The sequence below is a fragment of the Xylaria bambusicola genome, assembly GCF_022495145.1.
Source record: "Xylaria bambusicola strain CBS 139988 unplaced genomic scaffold F5B22scaffold_1, whole genome shotgun sequence".
Classification (NCBI taxonomy): domain Eukaryota; kingdom Fungi; phylum Ascomycota; class Sordariomycetes; order Xylariales; family Xylariaceae; genus Xylaria; species Xylaria bambusicola.
This window is the reverse complement of record NW_025953554.1, coordinates 527,938-548,410: the sequence shown is the minus strand read 5'-3', so window position 1 is coordinate 548,410 and position 20,473 is coordinate 527,938. Positions and strand designations below refer to the sequence as shown.

Genomic DNA, 20,473 nt, shown 5'->3' with positions numbered 1-20,473 from the left:
GAAAGTACCTGCATACAAAAATAGGCTATCTATGTGTTGCTTTCCATCAAACCATGTCATGGCCAACTTGTTACGGCTTGAAACTGCCGTGAAAGACAGCAAACCCTTCCCGTGCATCACCTAGTCACCGCTATCCTTTTATTCTCTCTAATGGCTGCGAGACATGTCACTTCCCATGGGCCGACTCTCTCACCGCCTTGATCTACCATACTCGCACAATGTGGCCCTTAGTCGAGGGACGGGTCCGAGACCTCGCATTGATTTTGCTTGTATCACTCTTTCTGCCCCATGCCACCTACGCCCAAGGTGACGGCCCTGGCGCGTCCGGCCTTGAGCCCACCTGCGAATCGCGGACTGTAAACTATATTACCGACTCGCTGCCTCAGCAGTGCCTGACTACCGGATCCATTGGCTCGCTACCCACCACCGATACGGCCTCCATTACTGCGACTGTTAGTAGTACTTCTGCCAGCGCCGACCCCTCGGCCCACGCGAGCGATGCCGTACATGATGAACTCGATCCTGAGGGAGAGGACTTGAGCACCGGTGCTTTCATGTCCTTCGAGGAATGGAAGGCCATGATGCTGGCCAAATCCGGCCCCGACGCCCTCGACGCCAAGACACGCAGGCAAAGGGACGGACGCCCTGACGCGGGCCCGGGAGATAGCTTCGACAGTCTCGGAGATGAGGGCGAGATTTCCTTCGATTTCGACTCGTACTCTGACAAGATCTCTGAGATTGCTTCCTCGGCACGGCCTCGCGAGCATGAGAAAGAAACAAAAGAGCAAGTAGAGGTAGTGGCGTACGACGAGGGCTTCACATACTACCGGAGCAAAGACGCCGGCACCACATGCAAGGAGAGGTTCTCCTACTCGTCCTTCGATGCCGGCGCAACAGTCAAGAAGACGAGTCCCGGGGCCAAGAACCCTACCGCGATCCTGGTGGAAAATAAAGACTCTTACATGCTGCTGGAATGCGGCAGGAAGAATAAGTTCTTCATCGTCGAGCTTAGCGATGTAATTCTAGTCGACACCGTCGTTATCGCCAACTTCGAGTTCTTCTCTAGCATGGTGCGTGAGTTCAGGGTGAGCATAAGCGATCGCTATCCCGTCAAACTAGACAAGTGGAAGGTTTTGGGCAACTTCCAAGCTCGAAACTCGAGGGACATTCAACCCTTCCTTATTGAAAACCCGCAAGATTGGGCACGATACTTACGAGTCGAGATTCTCAGTCATTACGGAAATGAGTATTATTGCCCTGTATCTCTATTGCGCGTTCACGGACTTCGCATGTTAGATTCTTGGAAGCAAGTTGACCCATCTGAGCTTGAAGGTGAAGATGAGAATCCTACCCTTCCAGTAGAACCAGTGGAGGAGACATTCGAAGTAGCCGATGAACCACCAGTAGAAACGGAGGTTATTAAACACGTGCCAACCTCGAATTACTCTATCATCGAGGAACAGAGCTGTTGGACACCTTATTGGGATAGGTCTTACTTTGACCATGCCTTCGTGCTTGACAAAAACTGCGCCCAAGTAATTAGCGCAGGGTTTATTGTACCTGTTCACAGCACTGCGCAACATAGAAATGCCTTAACAGGGCCTCAATCAGCTAGCTCTGGCGAGCAGGCTAGTTCTACGATACTAAACGGCTCCACGGCAGCCCCTACAACAAAACAGACATCAGAATCATCAGTTGAAATAACTGGTTCCGGATCCTCAGTCTCTGCATCCACAGAACTATCTGTGAGTGTCGGCGTTAGCACAGCAGCACCGTCTTCACCAGGGTCGAAAGATAATGCCTCTACCACGGCTTCCAACCTCTCGGCGTCGCAAACTAGTAATGAAAACGCAACAATTCAGAATACTGCGAAAGGAAAACCTACAGCTTCAACCTCTGTCAAGCCCCCATCATCCCGGTCATCGGCAAAAGCCTCCTCCAGTTCACAGACTGCTGCTCGCAGCAAACCCAGCGGTACAGTTTCTGCACCACCACCAGGACCAACGGTACAGGATTCATTCTTCAAGGCTTTGACGAAGCGCCTGCAGATTCTTGAGACCAATACTACATTGTCTCTCCAGTACATAGAGTCACAGTCCAGATTTCTTCAAGAAGCGCTCGCTAAGCTCGAGCGGAGGCAGATCGCCAAGGTCGATCTCTTTCTTGACAAACTGAATAACACTGTGCTAGGTGAGCTTCGAGAAGTCAGAACATTGTACGACCATATCTGGCAGTCAACTGTCATCGCACTAGAGTCACAGCGAGAACAAGCCGAACATGAAATCGTGGCCTTGAGTACGCGTGTCGGTGTCCTAGCAGACGAGGTCGCCTTTCAGAAGCGCATGGCCATCGTCCAGAGCGTGCTTCTGCTTGGCTGTCTTGTATTGGTCATCTTCTCGCGCGGATTTGCCGGCTCTGCCGTGGAGGCTTACTACCCGGCCCAGTTTCTCACGACATCCTCTCGACTAGCCTCCCCGACTCTCCCCTCCACACCCAAGGCACAGCAGCTCAGAGTCGCCCGTCTCAGCATGGGTTTGTCCGGAGACTCAGCCAATACGACTCCCGCTAGGAGTCGGCCGAACAGTCATTCTACACCACGCGGCAATAATGCCCTGAGTGCTGGTGGAACCCCCAAAGCACGGAGTCGAGTGAATTCTAATAAGATAGATTCAGACCCGGGACTCAGGCCACCAACTCCAAGTAGAGCTCGCTCGGATCCCTCAGGCTTGGACTTCCAGCCGCCCACACCCTCTAGTATAGAAGAAATGGCGTACGATTCTGAGCCAGCCATGACGCCTGGCGGTGATTACTTCTCGGCAGTGACGAGCGTGAATGGCGATCCTTCAACAACAGAAGTAGAAGGCGAAGAAGAAGACGACGAGGAGGGAAGGGTAGTATCCATGACATACCCCGAAATGCTCGCAATGCAGCAGTCCGAGAGGCAGCTCACACCAACGTCGGAGACGGAGGGGGAAGGGCTAGGGTCTTCTTCCTCAGATTATAGTAACAATGTAGTGCCGTCACGATCATCATCAGGCAGGCCTGGTCTGACACATTCTGGCTCTACGCGAAAACCGTTGCCCGCGTTACCTGAGGATCCCGATTAGGATAGGGTTACACAGGGACTCTGGGAACAATTATTGTAAATAGTCATGTCGATGCATGTATAGATACGTTGAAATTCTGATCACGGATAAAGTATGATAGAATAGCGAAGAAATGAATGAATTACCAGCGCAAATTTATTTTTCCCACTGAAGTGACTCCGTAGCTAGCTCACTAGCTGAGTGCGCGTGAGCGTGAGCGTATCTGTATGCATGTCTGTCTGTAAAACAACGCTTTCGCAGTATATCGTCATGACAGATCAACCTCGATGGCACGTATCTACCACGCAATGTCGTACGAGGTCATAACAAACAAACTACTAACTAACTCATCGCATCAAGTGAATCACAGTCATAATCATCATCTACTCCATCACGATATCCCCTATCCCTCTTCATCCGCAGTCATCGTCCTCGATATATCACCGCAAACAACCCTCTCTCCGCAGCGTACGAGAGAATAGCCCCCATAGATTCACAATGCGCAACGCTTCCGATCAACCAACGAATCAGTCCATGAGACATTCAATTCGCATCCCTTTCACTCAATTGCTCAAATCACCATCACATCCGAAAGCAAAAGGGGGGGGAAAACACCGCAAGTAAGGAAACAACATATTGAACCGCAAAATATAACACGAGAAACAAAAATCACCGATCGCAATATTCCTTTTCTCCGCATAATATCGCCATAAATCATCGCATGGCATGGCATCGCAAGCACCATCGTACAAACCCCACAAAACCGTTCTCTTCTCCACGCCGCTTTCTCTCCATCTAACAAAACAACACCCTCGTTTCCTTCTCCTTTCTTCCTTTTTTCTTTTTCTTTCCTTCACATTTGCGATTCTCTCCCACATAATCACATTACACATGAAAAAGAAAGAAAGATAATAAATCATCGCAAATAGTCTCAAGGAAAAGCTCTCTATGCTTTCTAGCATAAAACTTCCCGGGACTGGGCTACAGAGAGCATGGTTCTAGATCGATGCGATGCACAGGAGAGTCAAACGAAACGAAACCAACACATTTCATTTGAGCAGAAACGTCGATGATGTGCTTAGAACTGAGTGACTTGATGCCGAATCATCGCTTGTACCATAGAGCACCATAAACAATAGTCACCTCGAGTCCTTACATGTGTGTAGACGAGAGCTGGCAGCGAGTTATTGAAGTTACGTCAGAGTTTCTTCCATTAATTTTTGGTTGAATGTCTTCTTGATACCCGATGGAGGGTAGTTGACTTGAGCAACATAAGCAGCTGTCACGCTTAGTTCGTAGACATTTCACGAGATTGCGGTTTTTCTCTGCAACGACGCATTCCACTCGTGTCTTTCATGAAAGAGATGAATTCCGGGGAATCACAAGTGCAAATCAAAGCGATTTCATATTGATATTACCGCTGATACTGCTGTCGACAATCGTAGACCTTAGAAGATCACAACGCTTCGCCTGTTTCGCCTGAAACATTTCGCGCGGTACCTGAAAGCATCGCGTCCAAATTTTCTGTGTTCTCCTACATTCCCATAAGTTCAATGAGTAGCAAAAATATCTCCTGGTTCTCCCATAGTATGAGGAGTGTCTCAGATCAGTATTCTTAGTTCCCTAAAAGAGTGCGACATCTTCTGAAACTTTGTATCAAACTGAATGTTGCCAAATGGCAAATCGAGAAATGGGCGTATTACTTCATGAGAGGTCCTCGACTGTTCGCTGCGCTGTGTTTCTATCAGTCGTGGTCATTCAGGTAGACAACTCCATATAATTGTGTAACGTTCACTCCCAGCCGTGATAGATATGTGTGTTGGTTCGCAACCCCAAAAACGACTCGTCCATTGTCGAAGGCGAGACGGCCAAATGTTGATGTAGCAAATAAAATGATATTTGCGATGAATTAGAGTGCCAAAATGAGGGATATAATCGAAGCAAGCACTGAAGTATCACGCCTTCCTGGCTGCTATTATCCCCGACACTCGCTACACCGTGATGTTGGCGTACGTGTTGATTTCAGTCCGCTGCATAAGGCAGAGATGTGATAAGGCGCATCTCTTAAGGCGAAAGAGTCTGGAGGTTATGAACTTGTGGAACATGCTTCAAAAGATGAGCTCAGAGCGAAAGTGGCAAAATTTCGGGGAGGCTTTATGACTGGGCGGACTGTCATAAGAACCCCATCCAGAGACGTTTGAGGCGCACTCAAGCGTCGAGTATCCCAGGGTTTGAGAATTTGGGACAAGTCTCTCTCGACGCAGTGCCTGTAGATTCTATGCAGGGTAGAAATTGTGATGCAGTGCTGCATCATAATCAAACTCTTCAGCCTCTGCCATGCGGGTACCTCTATCGAATTGGGAGCGTCTACGACGTTGCTCGTCACGGAAGTGCTGTCCGGCATTGGGAGTAAAGAGGCCTAGCGGCGAATTAGGATGGCAAAGCTTCAAGGTATAATTGACAGCTCTGGGTTCTACGTACCAACATGCTCGGCATTTTCGCAGCTTCGCTTCATTTTGGACTGATTATCAGGCTCGGGGAATGCTTCCTCTTGTCCAGCAAGGTCGGGCAAGGGCCCATTCAGAGTGTAGTATAGCTACGCAAATACATCAATACTAAATGTTAACTAGTAAGGGATTTCCTTTCTTACCTTGGGTCTGTAATGTGCAGCCTCCAGCATAACCGAACTATTACGGAACTTCTGGACAAGGCAATCTTTGCCTTGGATTGCTGTACCGTCGGATTAGCATACAATGGCAAATAAGGAAATGAGTTGAGTGAACTTACTGGCATAAGAGATTTCGGCAACCTTGTCGCTCTTGAAGCAATTCCAGCGCTGGTTTCCTCTTGCGCTCACAAACTACATATGAATTAGCTCAGTGATAGCGTAATTTTACAAGGTAGGTCTTACATCGATGATGTCCAATGGCTACATAGAGTCAGCTAGCTCAATCTTATAAGTTCTGAGTTTTACTTACATCAACGAAATTGATGAACGCATAGCCAACACTATAGAAGGTTAGTCATGTGTGTCTTCATACCTAAAGTTCTTGCTCGGATAGCGGTGACTTACTTGCAGTCGTTAGCGAAATCGATGCGAAGATACATAAAGTCGTATTTCCCCCAGCTAGATTCATCTACGATTCTTTTCAACATGGCTTGATCAACCTTGTTTGGAATATTTCGCAACATGATCTGTCATAGATTAGAAATGTTTTGCAATTTGTAATATGAAGTTCTCACCGTTGTGCGGACATCAGTTCCCTCCCTAATGCGGTTAACATCAACATGGTTATGACTATTGGTTTGTTGATAGTAAGGAGATCTGGAGATTCTGGTGGCATTCTGCCTCCGGTTCAAACTAGAGAACTGTCGTGGAACGACCATATCACGCGGAATGTAAGCGCTCCGGGGCGCCATAGGACTGAGAAATGGATATGCCGCAGATGGGAACGTTGTGGTATGGGCTCGAGTTGACAAGTTGTCAAATACGTAGGGTGGGGTAGTCATAGGAATGCCATGGTATAGAATAGGAAGCATTCCGTACGTTGGCTGCATATGTAGTGCTGGTGAGCGTACCGGAGTGCTGAGAAGTGCGTTGGAATTGTTCAACCCCGGCACAGTTGATTGGGGACGAGACATGTTTAACCGTTGCAGATCATGCACGATATCTGATTCAGTCGTGGAAGTCCGAGCAGGGCTGATCATGCCATTGCTGCTGATTCCGTATGCTGAGATATCAGGTCGGTATAATGTAATACAGAGTTGGAAGCAGCCCTGTTGACCAGGTCAGTATCAATTTAATAATAGTAAAGATTTATGGCTACGAACCTCAATAATCGTGTTGTTGAACTTGGACACGGCTTCTAGACAAGTATCATTATCGCAGTATTCTGCGATTGCACTGAAGAGGCTGCCTTCGGCTCCAGTGGTTAATTCAGGCTTAAAGGCAAAAAGATCCCCATGGTCTTGTAGTAGTCTTTTCAGAGTTAGTTCGAATCGCTGGGGTTCGATAATGATAGGAACGCCTGTTGCAAAGACATTGAGGTAAACCTGGCCTTCGTGGATGGTTTGGCGACCAATCTCTGGTTCAACGAACTAAGCGGGATTAGACTGGCATTCACGAGACTCCGAAATAATCACGTACCTGAGCGTATTCCGAAGGACTGATATAATTGACAAGCCAACCTCTATCATACGCGCGGCTAAGAATGGAGTATGCGGCACAGGCATCTCGAATGTTGAGAAATCGTACAAAGATTCTGTCTCCATTCTCATCCTCGCAGATCTGTCGCCTTCCATGCATCTCAAGACCGCTGGTTTCAAGTTCCTAATTAATATTAGCAGAGTGTATACACCCAATGAACACTTTGAACTCCATACTGATAGATATGAGCCCACATCATGGGCACGAAGTCGACGGCGGGGATCGTCTATGACCAAACATCGTGACAATTTCAGATCCGTACTGAGAGTGTTGTGGGCAAATTGTACTTGCTGAGATTGCGTTGCTAACTGTTGATCAGAGGTCTTGTTGCCAGTGGAATCACTTCGTTGGTGTCCTATCGGCTCAATCACCTGACCACTGTTGGTAAGGACACTCGGGTACGGCAGGAATACAGAGGCAGTTGGGGATAGCTTCTGTGTTCTACTGGCTCCAATAGCTGAAGATGACACAAAGGGATCTCTCTCTGAATGTAGATTTGCCCGAACGAAAGAACTTGGAAGCTCTAGAGTTCCCCGAGGAGTTGATGCGAATCTGAGTCGATTCTCTTGGGTCCTAACACTCAGAGATTGCGATGCCTTAGAGGACTTGGCAGAACCATCATCCGGAGAAAAGGTTGTCAAACGAGTTTCTGGCGTGCCTTTGAAGGAATCGGCTGCGCCGCTGGACGAATGAGGCGAGGCCGGGTTGAAGTGACCCTCGCGGCTAGAAGGATTGACGCTCATGTTGGGACCGGGGGGCTTTTGTAGCGTATACGGTTGGTCGCTCATTGGAATTGTGGTAGTGTGGGTAGTTAAAGTTACTGTAGCTTTCGATTAGACCAGCCTCGTTTCCCTTGCAAAAGTCTTGAATGAGTCTTTTCAGCTGAAGCGCGGTCAGCAGCAGCAGGTACAATGACGATTGATGAACCAAGTTGCCTCTGCGAGATATACAGCCTGTTACGTGATTCCAACGAGGTGGCTAACTCACAGTGAGAGACTCGTTTCAGTAAACAAGGTAGAAGAACGATCCCTAGTAGAACATATCAGCATCTAAGATTGATTAGATAGAGAAGTAGATGTAGACTGGAGAGATAGCTGAAGAAATTTTAGGTAAAGTGAGTGGTCCCAAAAAGCCACTACAACAAAAATCCAGGCCTGGTGCTGCTCTCGGAGTGCCCGATGAGTGAAAGGTGAAGTTGGGCTAGTTATGACGGAACCTACTTCTGGGAAAGTTGGATGGCTTCAGAAAAAATGCGAATCGGGTGCGCAACAGATATATTGCGTCGGTAACTAATTCAATATCAGCCTGCAAGTTTCCCAGTTGAGAAATGATGTCTAGGATAGATTTTCCAGAAGGCTTGATGATCTGAGTTGCGGCTCAAGTTCAGAGCAGCGCGCATGGGGAAAATAACGAGTTCGCTATGGAAATCTTCGCCTTCTGAAAAGAGGCTTGACTTGGGTGAAAACACTATGCAAGGTGAAGAAGATAAGTAGGAACCGGGGCAGTTACTTACCAGGGAGTGCACAGGCTCGAAAACTCGTGCCTCAAGCAAACCGAAGGATTCTGAAGAGCACAGATTAAATGATCCCAGGTAGGGTACCTGACTTGAAATAGAAAATGATATCTCTAGCACTAAAGTACGAGATTTCTGACGGTCAAGTTCAAATCGCTGTGATAAATATGATCTTAGATTGGTTGATTGCCTGCACTCTTGCCTTGTGGCCCTTGTATTCGGTCACCCACTGGTCAAAGCCACTCGCCAGTGGTTAGACAGTCAATGGGCGAATGAATGGGTGCTGTCCCTAAGCCCAATGTGATTTCGTATCGCAAATCTACGTCCTAGTTAGTTCATACAGCCCGAATGGGCCTATTGTGCTGTGAATAGACAATGGACCAATGAGTGATTTTCCATTGGCAAACTAAACGTACAATGCAGAAAATAGAGTCCGTGCTGTCTGCAGATGCCCTTAAAGATTCTGACCGAGGAAGGGGTTTGTCTGCTGCAGTAGTCTACTTGACGTTGCACTAAGATAGACCCAAGCCCTCGGGAAGACTTGACGGGGAAGACTACGGGTGGCTAGAAGGGGTTCACCGCGGCGGCGGGAGACGAAGGGAAGATGAAGATTGATTAAGGCGTGCAAGGAGTGAAGGGGGACGAAGTATTGTCTATGCGAGTGATGGTCGAAGGGTCGTCTGGCTGAGATGGAGGAGGCAGGGGAGGGAAAGGGATTTGCTCTGGGTCGAGTCGAGCCCGGTCTGGCTGGAGGGACAGCTCGTAGGGTGGTACAAACTTTTGAACTAAGGATACTGAATGGAAGGCGCGCCGTTTAGTGTGAATTGGAAAGAACATGCGTACATACAAACCTTGGTTGACTGGAAGCTGCCGAAGCTGCCTTCAAGTGGGCTTTCACCCACCTACCTACCCTACTACCTACCTGACAAGATGCATTTATCAGCCTACATTTGTGGACATATAGGTCATATACCTACCTACCTGCCGCGATAGCCTTCATGGAGTGAACTGCAACCGCCTTCCGATTACCATTAGAAGTCGCTGACTTCCCTCCTCGATGATGCAACCCATATTTCCAAATTCCCTACAGGCTGCCCTGAGGGAGGCACTACCTTCCACCTCAACCTCCTTCTTCTTTCGCTGTTGCCATATGATCTCACTGAGCGTTCGAAGAATGGGCAACACGTAGTTCCATTGGCCCTGCCCATAACGCCCAGTGCTGGTTGGCCTTGCCGCACCCAGGTACCTACCTAGGTAGGTACATGTAGATTTTTGTTGAGACTGCAAGCCTCTGCCACTATCATCACACTTACCTACCTAGGTACGTAAGGAAATGTGAACGGATCCCATAATCGAGGGACCTATAAACTCCGAGTTAGCAGGTTGACTAAAATCATAGAATAACAATCACTTACTTTTTCCAATGTATGGTTACCCCCTTATCTATGAGGTGGCCGTTTTGCACGTGTTAACCTGCTGCTGTCGCTGTTCTGCACTCTAATGTTTAGAAGATAGAAGGTCCACTGAAACTCCTTGGCTTGTTCCACTCAAGACAGTCCGCCGAATTTGGATACATTTAGAGAGCTACATAGTTCGTATCATGTCGTCCTTCGACTAAGTGGGCGTTGTATGCAAGTAGTTAGGCATCTTTCATGGATTACAGAAAGATTACCCTAAGTGCGGGCTCCTCCGCACCAACAGTGATCGGCGATTTTGTAAGCGAGTTTTCCCCTGCTTGAGAAATTAGATAAGGGTCATTGTACGCTTATAAATCTTATAAACGTCGGATTAACTTTCTCAGGCGTAGTATATAGCGAAAGGGTATAAGTATCGTGATGCCCGTCATGCGGTCAGTTTTCCAATATCACAAGAGAAACTTGACTCACGGCAGAAGCATATTGATAATCCAACCTGTTACTTCCGAATCTTTGTAGAGAGAGAGAAAGCCCCTTCCAAACCATGCCAGACATTGTCCATAAGAAATTACTCCTGACGGGATTCCAACCAAACGTCCCGCTGCCACAGCCCTTCAGGGAGCATTACGGGACAGAGGAAGAAATCGGTGCAAAGATTCGCAACGACCACGCTCGTATCCAGCGCGCCGGCATTACACCTGTTGCGTGTCTGCTGGACTCTCAAGAGATAGAAAAGAGTCTCAAGGAAATGGAGGAGCTTCTGCGGGAAGGGGGCTACGACGCCATTGGCATTGGGGCCGGGGTGAGAATTGTCCCCGCCCATTTGGCATTATTCGAACGCATGGTCAATATGTGTATTACGCTTGCGCCTGGCGTTCCACTCTTCTTCAATGACGGCCCAGGTGGGAACACAGCAGCCAGTGAGTGATTTCTAAAATTTCCATGAACCCCTTTAAGAAGTTATAAACGGAAAATCTCCACTCGCCATAAGAAAGAGCCTCATGAGCTTTTTGTGCGATTTGAGTCTTTAGATCTCGCCGATGCTGACATGTTTTGTCGAAGTTGAGAGAGTGTTGGGAATACACATCCCGTAAGCTTTAGCGAGAGCGAGAAACAAGACGGAGAACTTGTGTAGTCGACTAGAATAGGAAAAGGCCCTGTGCATGTACTGAGCCAAACCTTGAAATTGGGTTTGAATGGGGGGCTCTCGTACGTTTTTGGTTGTTATGTAAGATGCAGATGAGCAAATTGACAGAAACTCCACTCATGAATTCTTTCTTTTCACAAAATACCTACCTAGCTATTCAATTGATACTTTATTGCACCGACGTCTCGTATCTTGAATTTGTAGTTGGCTAACGTCCTATATAATGTGTTCCTCGTAGAAGTGTGAGTACCTACGACAGGGGTTAGAGAAGAAGAATGAATGCTTTCCTGCGAGGTAGCTTTATCTTCAGAAGCGGCACAAGGCACCTCGATGCAAAGGTATTAGCGAAGATACCTCTATTAATCTTGGCAGCGCATATGCGAAATCTTCTGTGAAGACGGAAGTATCCGAATACCCGGGTACCCGTCGGCAACTCGAGGATTGTTGTTGAAAGATTACCTAATAATGTGCGGGTAGATGCCGCACGCCTTATGATGCCAAGTGTGGGGTGACTCCCCCTGTAATGCTGCTACTATTAGTGTAGCAAATGCGTGAAGTGGGCATGTCTCGTATGTAAAGTGAAGTACCCCTGTACCTAGCCTAGGCATCTGCATACAGCATCCCACGATCGCTGTCAGTACGTTCTCGTAAGGACATTTCGGTAATCTTGGAGTACCAAACGTCATCCGTCGCCCAGTATGAGAAAGACTATCTGGACGTCCTCTAATCGGTAGGCAACTTGAACGATTGCCGATCTCTTCGCATCAGTACCCCTACGATCTCCTAAACGTCTTCGAATACACACGATATCGATCGCATACTTGTACATACCTACTCGTTGACGGTTCAGGAGCGCCTATCTATCATGCCACGCAAAGTACAAAATTATGATGACTACGGCTCGGCCGTTCAGCAGATCATCCTCTCTACCACCGACGCCGAGTTCCTGGACCAGCTGATCCCTGTTCTGAAAGACGCGACGAGCACCAATCGATCAAGCGCCCTTACCCAGACTTTGTCTCAATATGCCGATGATAGAGAGGTCGAGATAGAGAGGATAGGTCTGACAAAGCATGAAGAATTCCTTGGCTCAGTCAATCAGCTACAAAATGTGCGCGAGCGAACCGTTGCTTTAACAGCCGATATTCTCGAGCTCAACCAGTCCATCCAAGCGAGCACGGAAAAGCTGGCAGCACAGAAGCAAGGGCTTGTGAATACCCGTGCAGTTCGAGAAAATATCTCCGACGTCTCTGAGGCCTTGAAGGAATCCCTCAAAATCTTGCATAATGTCAATAATGCCCATGACTTGATTCGAAAGAAGAATTACTATGGCGCGCTCAAGTCGCTGGACGACCTCCAAAATGAGTTTCTCATTCCCACAATACAGAATCAGTACGCCACGCAGCACCGCTTGGCCGATCTGATCCAAAAATCTATACCAGCTTCGCAAAAGACCATTTCTGAAGCAGTCATGACAGATCTAAACACGTGGCTGTATCGCATAAGAGAAACCTCGCAATTTCTAGGAGAAGTGGCTTTTTATCAGACAGAAACTAGGAGGATGCGACAGCAAGAGAGGGTACAGCAGAATGAGTTCTTAGATAACTTTGGCCTGAATTCCGCCATTGAGCTGGTGTTCGATGAAAGTGAAGAATTCGATGTCCTGAATAATGACGAACTACGGGTGGGTACATATAAAGGCTTCTACTTGAATTCTCAGCTAACGTGATCGCAAGGTTGATTTTACCCCTCTCTTTGAAGCCTTACATATACATGAAGCGCTGGGCCAGAGCGACAAGTTTCGGTCCGAGTACGCTGCTACGAGGAGGCGGCAGAAAGAACTACTACTTCCGGGCTCTGTATGCTTGACGACTGATGATGAACAATCCTTGAGCAGTCTCCTAGAGAGCATTTCCGGTTTTGCAATCATCGAGAAGGCGACGATGCGAAGAGCACCTCAATTACGCTCAGCAATAGATGTACGGCTCTTGTAGGCAAGCTAGGACCTCGCTGACATTATGCACAGGTTGAGGAGTTATGGGATTCAATGTGTTCGACCGCCATCTCTTTGACTTCAAAGGCTCTAGGGGATATCAGCAACGCCGAAGACCTCGTGAAAATCAAAGGAGCATTTGCACTCTTCATACAGACTATGGAGGTATGGATAACCGTTCTATGAGGCGTAACAGGGTTAACATAATATTTTAGGGATGGGGCTACTCGGTCACAAGGCTCGATGACTTCTTAGTAACCTTATTTGATAATTACGCGGAGCTGCTGAAGCGGAGATTCAGCGAAGACTTTCAAGAGGTATGGATGAGTATAGCAATGCTTCTTCAAGGGCCAAACTGACCTTCTGTAGATTGTGTCTACTGATGACTATATGCCTATGGCCATTGATACAAGAGAGCAATACGAAAAGGTTGCCAACGTCAGTTGGTTCACCCAAGACCAGCCTATTGAGGAATTAACGTTAGTTGACTCCCTACGTACACTTTTGAGTTCCCCAAGTGCTAATTCTTCAAAGATTCCCCTGCGTACTGCCATTCTCGCAGATGTACCCACTGTGTTGTATCGATATTAGAAATTTCCTCAACCAGTTCTACTTCTTTTCAAATGATTACTTTCAGCATCCAACGAAGATCGACGAGACGCTGCGAAAGGCAAGTACCCTGTTTCGGAGCTGATTTAGACCATCTGCTTATTCAAGGAACAAACAGTCTTTAGATGAGCTCCTCACAGAGAAGGTGTGCAAGTCGTTGGTTGAGCGCCTTAGTTCGCAATATCCTGGACAGATCGTCCAAATCTTGACGAACCTGGAGCATTTCGAAACTGCATGTCAAGAGCTGGAACAGTTATTGATACGCGCGCGATCCTCAGGCTCTGCGGGTGGTCCACTGAATCTTGCCGCCACTGAGCAGTTCCGCGAACATAAAAAAACAGCCGAAAAGCGCATCTTCGAGCTCGTTAATTCCAAAATTGACGACCTTATGGAGACAGCCGAGTACGATTGGATGGCTGCCACCCCGCCGGCCGAGCCAAGCAGCTACATTCAGACCCTGACTACCTACTTGTCTAATATCATGAGCACGACGCTCTTGGGCTTACCACGTGAGATCAAGGAACTTATATACTTTGACGCACTCAGCCACGCAGCAAGCAAGATCCTCGTCAGTCTTCCTTCCCCTTGCCTACCTGCCACACCAACAGTTAGCTAATTGTAGAAACCGGTTACAGGGCCTCCCACTATCCCCTGATGTTAAGAAGATCAATCCCAACGGTGTCATCGCGCTAGCCCAGGATGTCCAGCATCTCACGGACTTCGTCGACGGTCTCGAGAACGGGTTCATGCTGCGGTCTAACCTGGACGAGCTGGAACAGACCATACAGCTCCTGCAGTCAGAGAACACGGACGAGTTCTTCGACGTCTCTACAAGGAATAAGAAGTACGGCCGTGTAGACGCCATGAACGGTCCCATGTTACTCGAGAAGTATGCATTGTTTTACACGTCAGAAATCGTAATTTACAACTTTCTTTCTTACTAACATGTCGACAGGCTGACAAAAGAAATCTCGAGCACGGGCCCAACAACCCAGCGTTTCGCAAACTTCTCATCTAATCTATCGTCCCGTTTCGGGTCGAATAAATAAGCGAAAACTAATTTTTTGGCATCCATCTAGGTGCATCCATGCGCGCATTCTGCAGGATTGAGAATAAAAAACAAAAACAAAAACAAAAAACAGAAAACATCGCATTTTTTTCTCGACTTCTCTCGAATAACACCCGAGCTTAAATGCTACGTATTTGTTCCTGTGGGGGAGTATACTATTTGCCCTAACCTAGAAAAACAAAAGCGCATTTCACCTATACGCCATTGCCATCCATACCTTTAAAGAAAATAAAAGTGTAAATTATACCCACGACAAGTCGAAGTTGGTTGAAAAAAATATTCACGCGAAGAGAAGCACTTCCCCAATTTGGCAACGTCGTGAAGAAGATCAGTTGGGCCAGGACACAGCTCTTTTAGCCATCATTCTCCTGTGATGAAGTACCCTGCGACTCATTCTGAATTTCCCCGAGGCAGGCTTTCAGACAAGGTATCTCTCCTAGTCAATATACTCCTCTAGTGTAGATATCTGTGGTTCATCCCTGCTTGGATCTTGTGGTTCGTCCTGAACTTGATCCTGCAGCAAAGTAGGATGGAGTTGTGGTGTCGACGTGCCCTGAGCGTCCTACTGCTGCTGTGGCATTCCCGGATACCCATACATTCCTTCCATTTCACCATACATGTTTTGCGGGCCTTGTTGGCCGTACGGCGGGCCTGGCGCGCCAGTTTGTACTTGATTGTACATGGGCTGGGGACGGTATTCCTGCTCAGGCGAGATGCCGTGCGCGCCCATGTAGTCCGGTGCCATGTGATTAGCACCGGGCATACCGTGCTGACCAGGCATTTGGTTACCCGCCGCAGCTGGGACGCCTGGCGCTGACTGTGACTGAGCTGCTGGATTGGGGCGCTTGGGGTGGGTGGCCTCCTCGCGCGGAACAATGTCGATTAGGAAGTCGAACATGTCACTCTTCGCGAGGGCGGAGGCAATGTCAGACCTCTGTAGGGTTCGTCGCTTATTTTCCTCGGCGTGAATCCAGGCGCGCATCGTTAACTCTGTGATAAAGATATCACAACCCTTGGCAAATAGTATGGGCGCCTCTGCCGAAATCATCTTCACTTCAGGGTCGGCCTTCATAACTTTCTTGATCCTGGCTAAGGGCAACTGATGCAGTTTGTACTCGTGAGTATCCGTCTCTAAATGATTGATTGTCTGCTGCCAGTAAGTGGTCAGAATGTCCTTGTATTGACCGTGTAGACCCTGGTGTACGTTCGCCCAAGGACCTGTGTAAAGCTCAGCGGGCGCGAAGCCGGAATTTGCGAGCTGTATGGTCGGAGTCAGTCATGAATGGTTCGAGCATGGGAATGGATGACAAGAGAAGGAGAGATGAGCAGAAAGAGAAGGAATGGTATGTGGCGGTGTATGACTTACAGCAGCGCTGGCACCTAGAAGGAGAGATGGTTAGCGACGTCACACAGAACTGAGGCTGCCTGCGACAAATTGGTACATGCACATACCATAATGACCTCCATGACGCGTGTCATATTCAGTTGCTGCTGCGCCGGGCGCTGCACTTGCGCCGGCTGTTCGTGACGATTGCGGGTGACTGGTCGCTGACTGATCCATGGTTGTAGGTATGAAAGCTCAAATAAAACCGTAGGTAGGCAGATAATGAGAGCTTTCAACTTCGTTTCAAAAGCGTTTACGGTATTGGTATCAAGACGACCAGCGCCAGTGTTATTCCGTCTTCGCTGCTGTTTGGTATTCCTGCAGGTGTATGCAGATGCAGCCCTGTGATAGCCGATATCGCCCGTTTGACGGCCGAGGAGAACGGGTCCCGCTGAGAGGTATAGGGACGTAGAGTCGTATATTCGAGGATCGATCACGAGGTCGTTTCTCGACAGTACGTAATGTATGTCTCGTGCCGACTAAGTTTCCACGAGAAAGCTACACGGCCACAAGGTACAACCCGGATGGCAGGCGCAAAAGCGGGCGGAGGCAGATGGTAGGCTGTGGCTATCGATGCGCCGAAGTGATGCGGTCGCGCCTGGGCGGGGGAGGAGAGATTAATAACTATGTATGTTTGAGGTCGGGTGGACTGTCTTGCCTGGTTGGTGTCGCTCCTTGTCTTGGGCTGTTACAGTCGATGCACAAGAAGGGCTTGAGAGCTGCTGGCAGAGCGGTTGCGCGCACGCGTCGCCGGGATTGGCCTGGGATTGGTCTGGGATTGGATTTCGCGTAGCTATACCAGATAGGTAGGACACCGATAAAGTGATGTAACGAATGAGCTCTTCCAATGGTTGGCACCGCCGTCGAGTCTCGTCGAGGATGGATTGGCAGGATTGATTGGTTGAAGGAGGGGTTTTTTGGGTGCTTGAGTGGGCGATGCAATTAGGGCAATCGGCGCAGTCAGGGCAATCAGGGAGCGATCGGGGGAAGAAAGATGGGGAGTGGAGGGAGCTGGTACCTTACTAACCGACCGCTGGAAGGATTTTGCTTAGGTACCTTGTAGGTTGTAGGGTAGAATCTGGGATGACGAGACGAAGCGACAAAGGATACTTTGGATCAGGTATTTTCCTCTTAATTATGGAGAGAAAGCGGGTTGATCTAGCCTGTCCCGGTTAGACTACGATGAATAATGTTTGCTTTTGCTCAGGGCCAGAGTTCTTCTTTCTCCCGCCTTTTCCAGTCAGACATGAAAGCGCCTACCTATCTAGATATCTAGAGAATGTGAAGACAGAGACGTATGTATCCGTTTGTCTTGTCGCGTTTCGTGCATGCGCTGTCCTGTATTCCAGGCTGTATAATATCGAACTGTAATTATACTCTCTATGGCGCGAGATTCGCGAGAGCAGGTGGGACGGGGCTGCTGGTGGCCCAATAGGCAGGTTTCCAGACTGTGGGTTGTCGAAGAAACGTTGTGTTGAGCGACTCCAAGCAATTGGCTGAATGTTATGCAAAGGGGTTATCTTCAATTGATCAAAGGTTTGTCGGAAGATGAGAGGGCAGCAAGAAGAAGAGGATCCCCATAACTTCTTATTAAGCCCATTATCAGATGCACAACACAAGCCAACACAAGCCAACACCAGGCTGACGGCTGAGTTGTGTGTGGGAGGGATGCGCTGGCAATCTGGTTGGGCAGAAACGCATCATCGTCAATCCCGAGTGAGCCCTGGCTGTGACGGCATCTGACGATGTTGCCGTTCATGGCTTGTTAGTAATGCAGTACATCCCTTGCCTCTCTACCTACTTACCTACTTACCTACCTACATATGTACATAGAGACATATGATATGGATAGGATGAGGTCACGATAGTAGGAGGGATTGTACAGCTGTACACATTATTGCAAGCTCCATCCCGGGCCTGCATGCTGCTACACACGCTTTTGTTTCCTTTTCCAGTTAACATGCATTTAGCCCATGGCATCGCGTTAAGCTACCTTCCATGTGGAAGACGGCAGTTGACATCCATTCCGCCTCCTCTAGGACAAGAGATCGGACGATTTGTTCTTCTCCCAAGGCGGATGTAGCAATTGGGCAGAGACGGGAAGTAACACTTGGTGCTGTGTCACAAATTGACTTTGGGGAAGCATCTTTACTATCCATATACATCTGTGATGCGGATTCGGGACTAGGTACCTAAGGTACTTACTTACTATACCTACCTCAGGAGCATAACCAAGCCACACCTGGTCGCCCGGCCACAAATGCCCAAGCACGCGTACCAGCCACAGTGGAGAAAGAGTACCTAGCTCCATGCAAAAGGAAAGAAAAAAAATATTGCTGCGACCTGTTTCCTTCAACTCTTAATCCTCAATACTCTGACACGGGCGCACCGCCTGCCACCGATCCATCATGGCGGACACTGCGACCAGCTTGTCTGATGAGCAGATCAACGAGCTTTTAGAACAGGCCGAAGTGAGACTTCTGCAGAAACAGCAAGCACAACAAGGCAAAGGCATTGCGCCCAGAACCTCTAAAAATGTGGTAGTGAAGAGCAATAGCACCGACGCATCTGTTTCGCAACCTACCACTTCAACACCCAGTAAGGCCAAGGCCGAGGAACTATCTGTGCGAGTGCCCGAGGCTCGCAAGTCTAAGAAAGAAATGGTACGTTTTCGATGTCATCGCGCTGTTACATCACCGTTCTGCCTTGCTTCCTGATGAAAATTTATCCCAATTTTATTGATGTGAGGGCCACTCCCGTCATGGGCAATGTCCTCACGCCAGAATGATCTTTTATATCATAGGTAAGCCCAACCAGTCCCAACACTACCTGGTTCAACAACTAATCATTCTGGAATAGTTACGCTGATTGAAGCTTCATCACTTGTTGATTCTTGTCCCTTCGTCTATAACCAGAAACTGACAACGAACAACTAGGCGCATAAAGCCGATGCAGGTCCGCAGTGGTTCAATCTGCCTGCTACTGATTTGACGCCTCAGCTTCGTCGCGATCTGCAACTTCTCAAAATGCGAGACGTTTTGGATCCCAAACGCCACTACAAAAAGGATACTACTCGTGCCATTCCCGAATTTGCACAAGTAGGAACCGTCGTACCTGGGCCAACTGATTATTTCAGCAGCCGCATGACGAAGAAGGAACGAAAGCGAACTCTCCTCGAGGATGTGTTAGAAACGGAGGCTGCATCCCGAAGATTCAAGAACAAGTATGGCGAGATTCAAGCCGCCAAAACGAGTGGGAAAAAGGCTCATTACAAGAAAATGATGCAAAAGAGATATGGACGCAACTACAAGGGATGAAAAGCCTTGGTAGGAACCAGTTAGTCCGTCTCCACCGGTATACTAAGTAGGTCCCGACAACTATGATCTACGTGCAGAAGACTTTTGAATTCTTAGTGCTGGCAGCTGGTTGTAGCTGATAGCTAAGCATCTCAGTCTGATGACACTGCATGCAATTAGCTCCAGCCAGCCTACAGGCTCAACACCGCTCTAACATGAACCAAACCGAGGAAGGCCTGGTGCTGAGTCCCCATGGCGAGTTGTGAAAAGCAGCTTCTCTCGCCAAAGGGTGGCTATATTGGCCCCACTGCTCGTGGAACATCAAGGTTGCTCCCCTTATCACTCATTCTCACGACTAAATGAGCCTATATACCTGGCGATTATGTCACATCACCTCCGTTTGCTGTGTCGCGCACGGGGGCTTGGGGAGGTATGTAGCAGTGATCTTATAGCCTAGCCAGAGAGCCTATATTTGCTGGACAAGCCTCCGTCAAAATGAAGCTGGTCCTCTAGGCACGCCATTTACATGTATCGTAACGAAAGCCGAGCATGTTGTTCATGGCGTGGCAAAGTAGATCTGCGCAGCAGTTCGCGCTGCATTCTATTAATTATGGGTGAACTTGTTGAAGTACAACTGTTCGTTACGGCGACCAATGACCCTCTGGCGGTCCGTAGATATGGAGACTCCTGCAGTCTTGGAGTCTGATGTCAACGTCGGAATAGGATAATTAGTTGCTTATTCAATTTAAATACA

The 20,473-nt window shown here is 48.3% G+C and overlaps 6 protein-coding genes across 6 annotated transcripts; 4 read left to right on the top strand and 2 right to left on the bottom strand.

Moving 5' to 3' along the window:
• The first annotated feature begins 21 nt into the window (after positions 1 to 21).
• Positions 22 to 3,241, top strand: F5B22DRAFT_582589 (UNC-like C-terminal-domain-containing protein). The gene has a single exon (XM_047973315.1). It carries the CDS (start codon positions 219 to 221, stop codon positions 3,105 to 3,107), a length of 2,889 nt encoding a protein of 962 aa, XP_047836253.1. The 5' UTR covers positions 22 to 218; the 3' UTR covers positions 3,108 to 3,241.
• A 2,121-nt stretch (positions 3,242 to 5,362) lies between these two features.
• On the bottom strand, positions 5,363 to 8,036 carry F5B22DRAFT_640836 (RNA recognition motif 2-domain-containing protein; the record flags this gene model as incomplete). The annotated part of the gene is made up of 11 exons (XM_047977899.1): positions 5,363 to 5,505; positions 5,568 to 5,682; positions 5,737 to 5,816; positions 5,874 to 5,946; positions 5,998 to 6,015; positions 6,065 to 6,095; positions 6,160 to 6,281; positions 6,330 to 6,863; positions 6,918 to 7,184; positions 7,234 to 7,416; positions 7,470 to 8,036. The coding sequence occupies 11 exons, from the start codon at positions 8,034 to 8,036 to the stop codon at positions 5,363 to 5,365; spliced, it is 2,133 nt and encodes a 710-aa protein (XP_047836252.1).
• A 2,603-nt stretch (positions 8,037 to 10,639) lies between these two features.
• Positions 10,640 to 11,184, top strand: F5B22DRAFT_7512 (uncharacterized protein). The gene has a single exon (XM_047980542.1). The coding sequence runs from the start codon at positions 10,766 to 10,768 to the stop codon at positions 11,147 to 11,149; it is 384 nt and encodes a 127-aa protein (XP_047836251.1). The 5' UTR covers positions 10,640 to 10,765; the 3' UTR covers positions 11,150 to 11,184.
• Positions 11,185 to 12,144: 960 nt separating this feature from the next.
• F5B22DRAFT_7236 (exocyst complex subunit Sec15-like-domain-containing protein) lies at positions 12,145 to 15,310 on the top strand. Its single transcript, XM_047980514.1, has 9 exons — positions 12,145 to 13,052; positions 13,105 to 13,347; positions 13,395 to 13,526; positions 13,577 to 13,678; positions 13,731 to 13,840; positions 13,896 to 14,031; positions 14,089 to 14,538; positions 14,606 to 14,859; positions 14,926 to 15,310. The coding sequence occupies exons 1-9, from the start codon at positions 12,234 to 12,236 to the stop codon at positions 15,017 to 15,019; spliced, it is 2,340 nt and encodes a 779-aa protein (XP_047836250.1). The 5' UTR covers positions 12,145 to 12,233; the 3' UTR covers positions 15,020 to 15,310.
• On the bottom strand, positions 15,225 to 16,788 carry F5B22DRAFT_7231 (CCAAT-binding protein subunit HAP5). Its single transcript, XM_047980512.1, has 3 exons — positions 16,492 to 16,788; positions 16,406 to 16,419; positions 15,225 to 16,297 (listed from the first exon to the last, which is right to left on the bottom strand). The coding sequence occupies exons 1-3, from the start codon at positions 16,598 to 16,600 to the stop codon at positions 15,602 to 15,604; spliced, it is 819 nt and encodes a 272-aa protein (XP_047836249.1). The 5' UTR covers positions 16,601 to 16,788; the 3' UTR covers positions 15,225 to 15,601.
• Positions 16,789 to 18,831: 2,043 nt separating this feature from the next.
• On the top strand, positions 18,832 to 19,740 carry F5B22DRAFT_640832 (Fcf2 pre-rRNA processing-domain-containing protein; the record flags this gene model as incomplete). The annotated part of the gene is made up of 2 exons (XM_047977898.1): positions 18,832 to 19,086; positions 19,360 to 19,740. 2 exons carry the CDS (start codon positions 18,832 to 18,834, stop codon positions 19,738 to 19,740), a joined length of 636 nt encoding a protein of 211 aa, XP_047836248.1.
• Between the last annotated feature and the right edge of the window lie 733 nt (positions 19,741 to 20,473).

What these genes read in the sequence shown, in the direction of transcription:
- F5B22DRAFT_582589 (XM_047973315.1), top strand. Translation starts at nt 219, where the DNA reads ATGTGGCCCTTAGTCGAGGGACGGGTCCGAGACCTCGCATTGATTTTG.
- F5B22DRAFT_7512 (XM_047980542.1), top strand. Translation starts at nt 10,766, where the DNA reads ATGCCAGACATTGTCCATAAGAAATTACTCCTGACGGGATTCCAACCA.
- F5B22DRAFT_7236 (XM_047980514.1), top strand. Translation starts at nt 12,234, where the DNA reads ATGCCACGCAAAGTACAAAATTATGATGACTACGGCTCGGCCGTTCAG. An exon ending in AATTACGCTCAGCAATAGAT is followed by an intron (nt 13,348 to 13,394) that starts GTACGGCTCTTG and finishes CATTATGCACAG; the next exon opens with GTTGAGGAGTTATGGGATTC. An exon ending in ACGCAGCAAGCAAGATCCTC is followed by an intron (nt 14,539 to 14,605) that starts GTCAGTCTTCCT and finishes AACCGGTTACAG; the next exon opens with GGCCTCCCACTATCCCCTGA.
- F5B22DRAFT_7231 (XM_047980512.1), bottom strand. Translation starts at nt 16,600, where the DNA reads ATGGATCAGTCAGCGACCAGTCACCCGCAATCGTCACGAACAGCCGGC.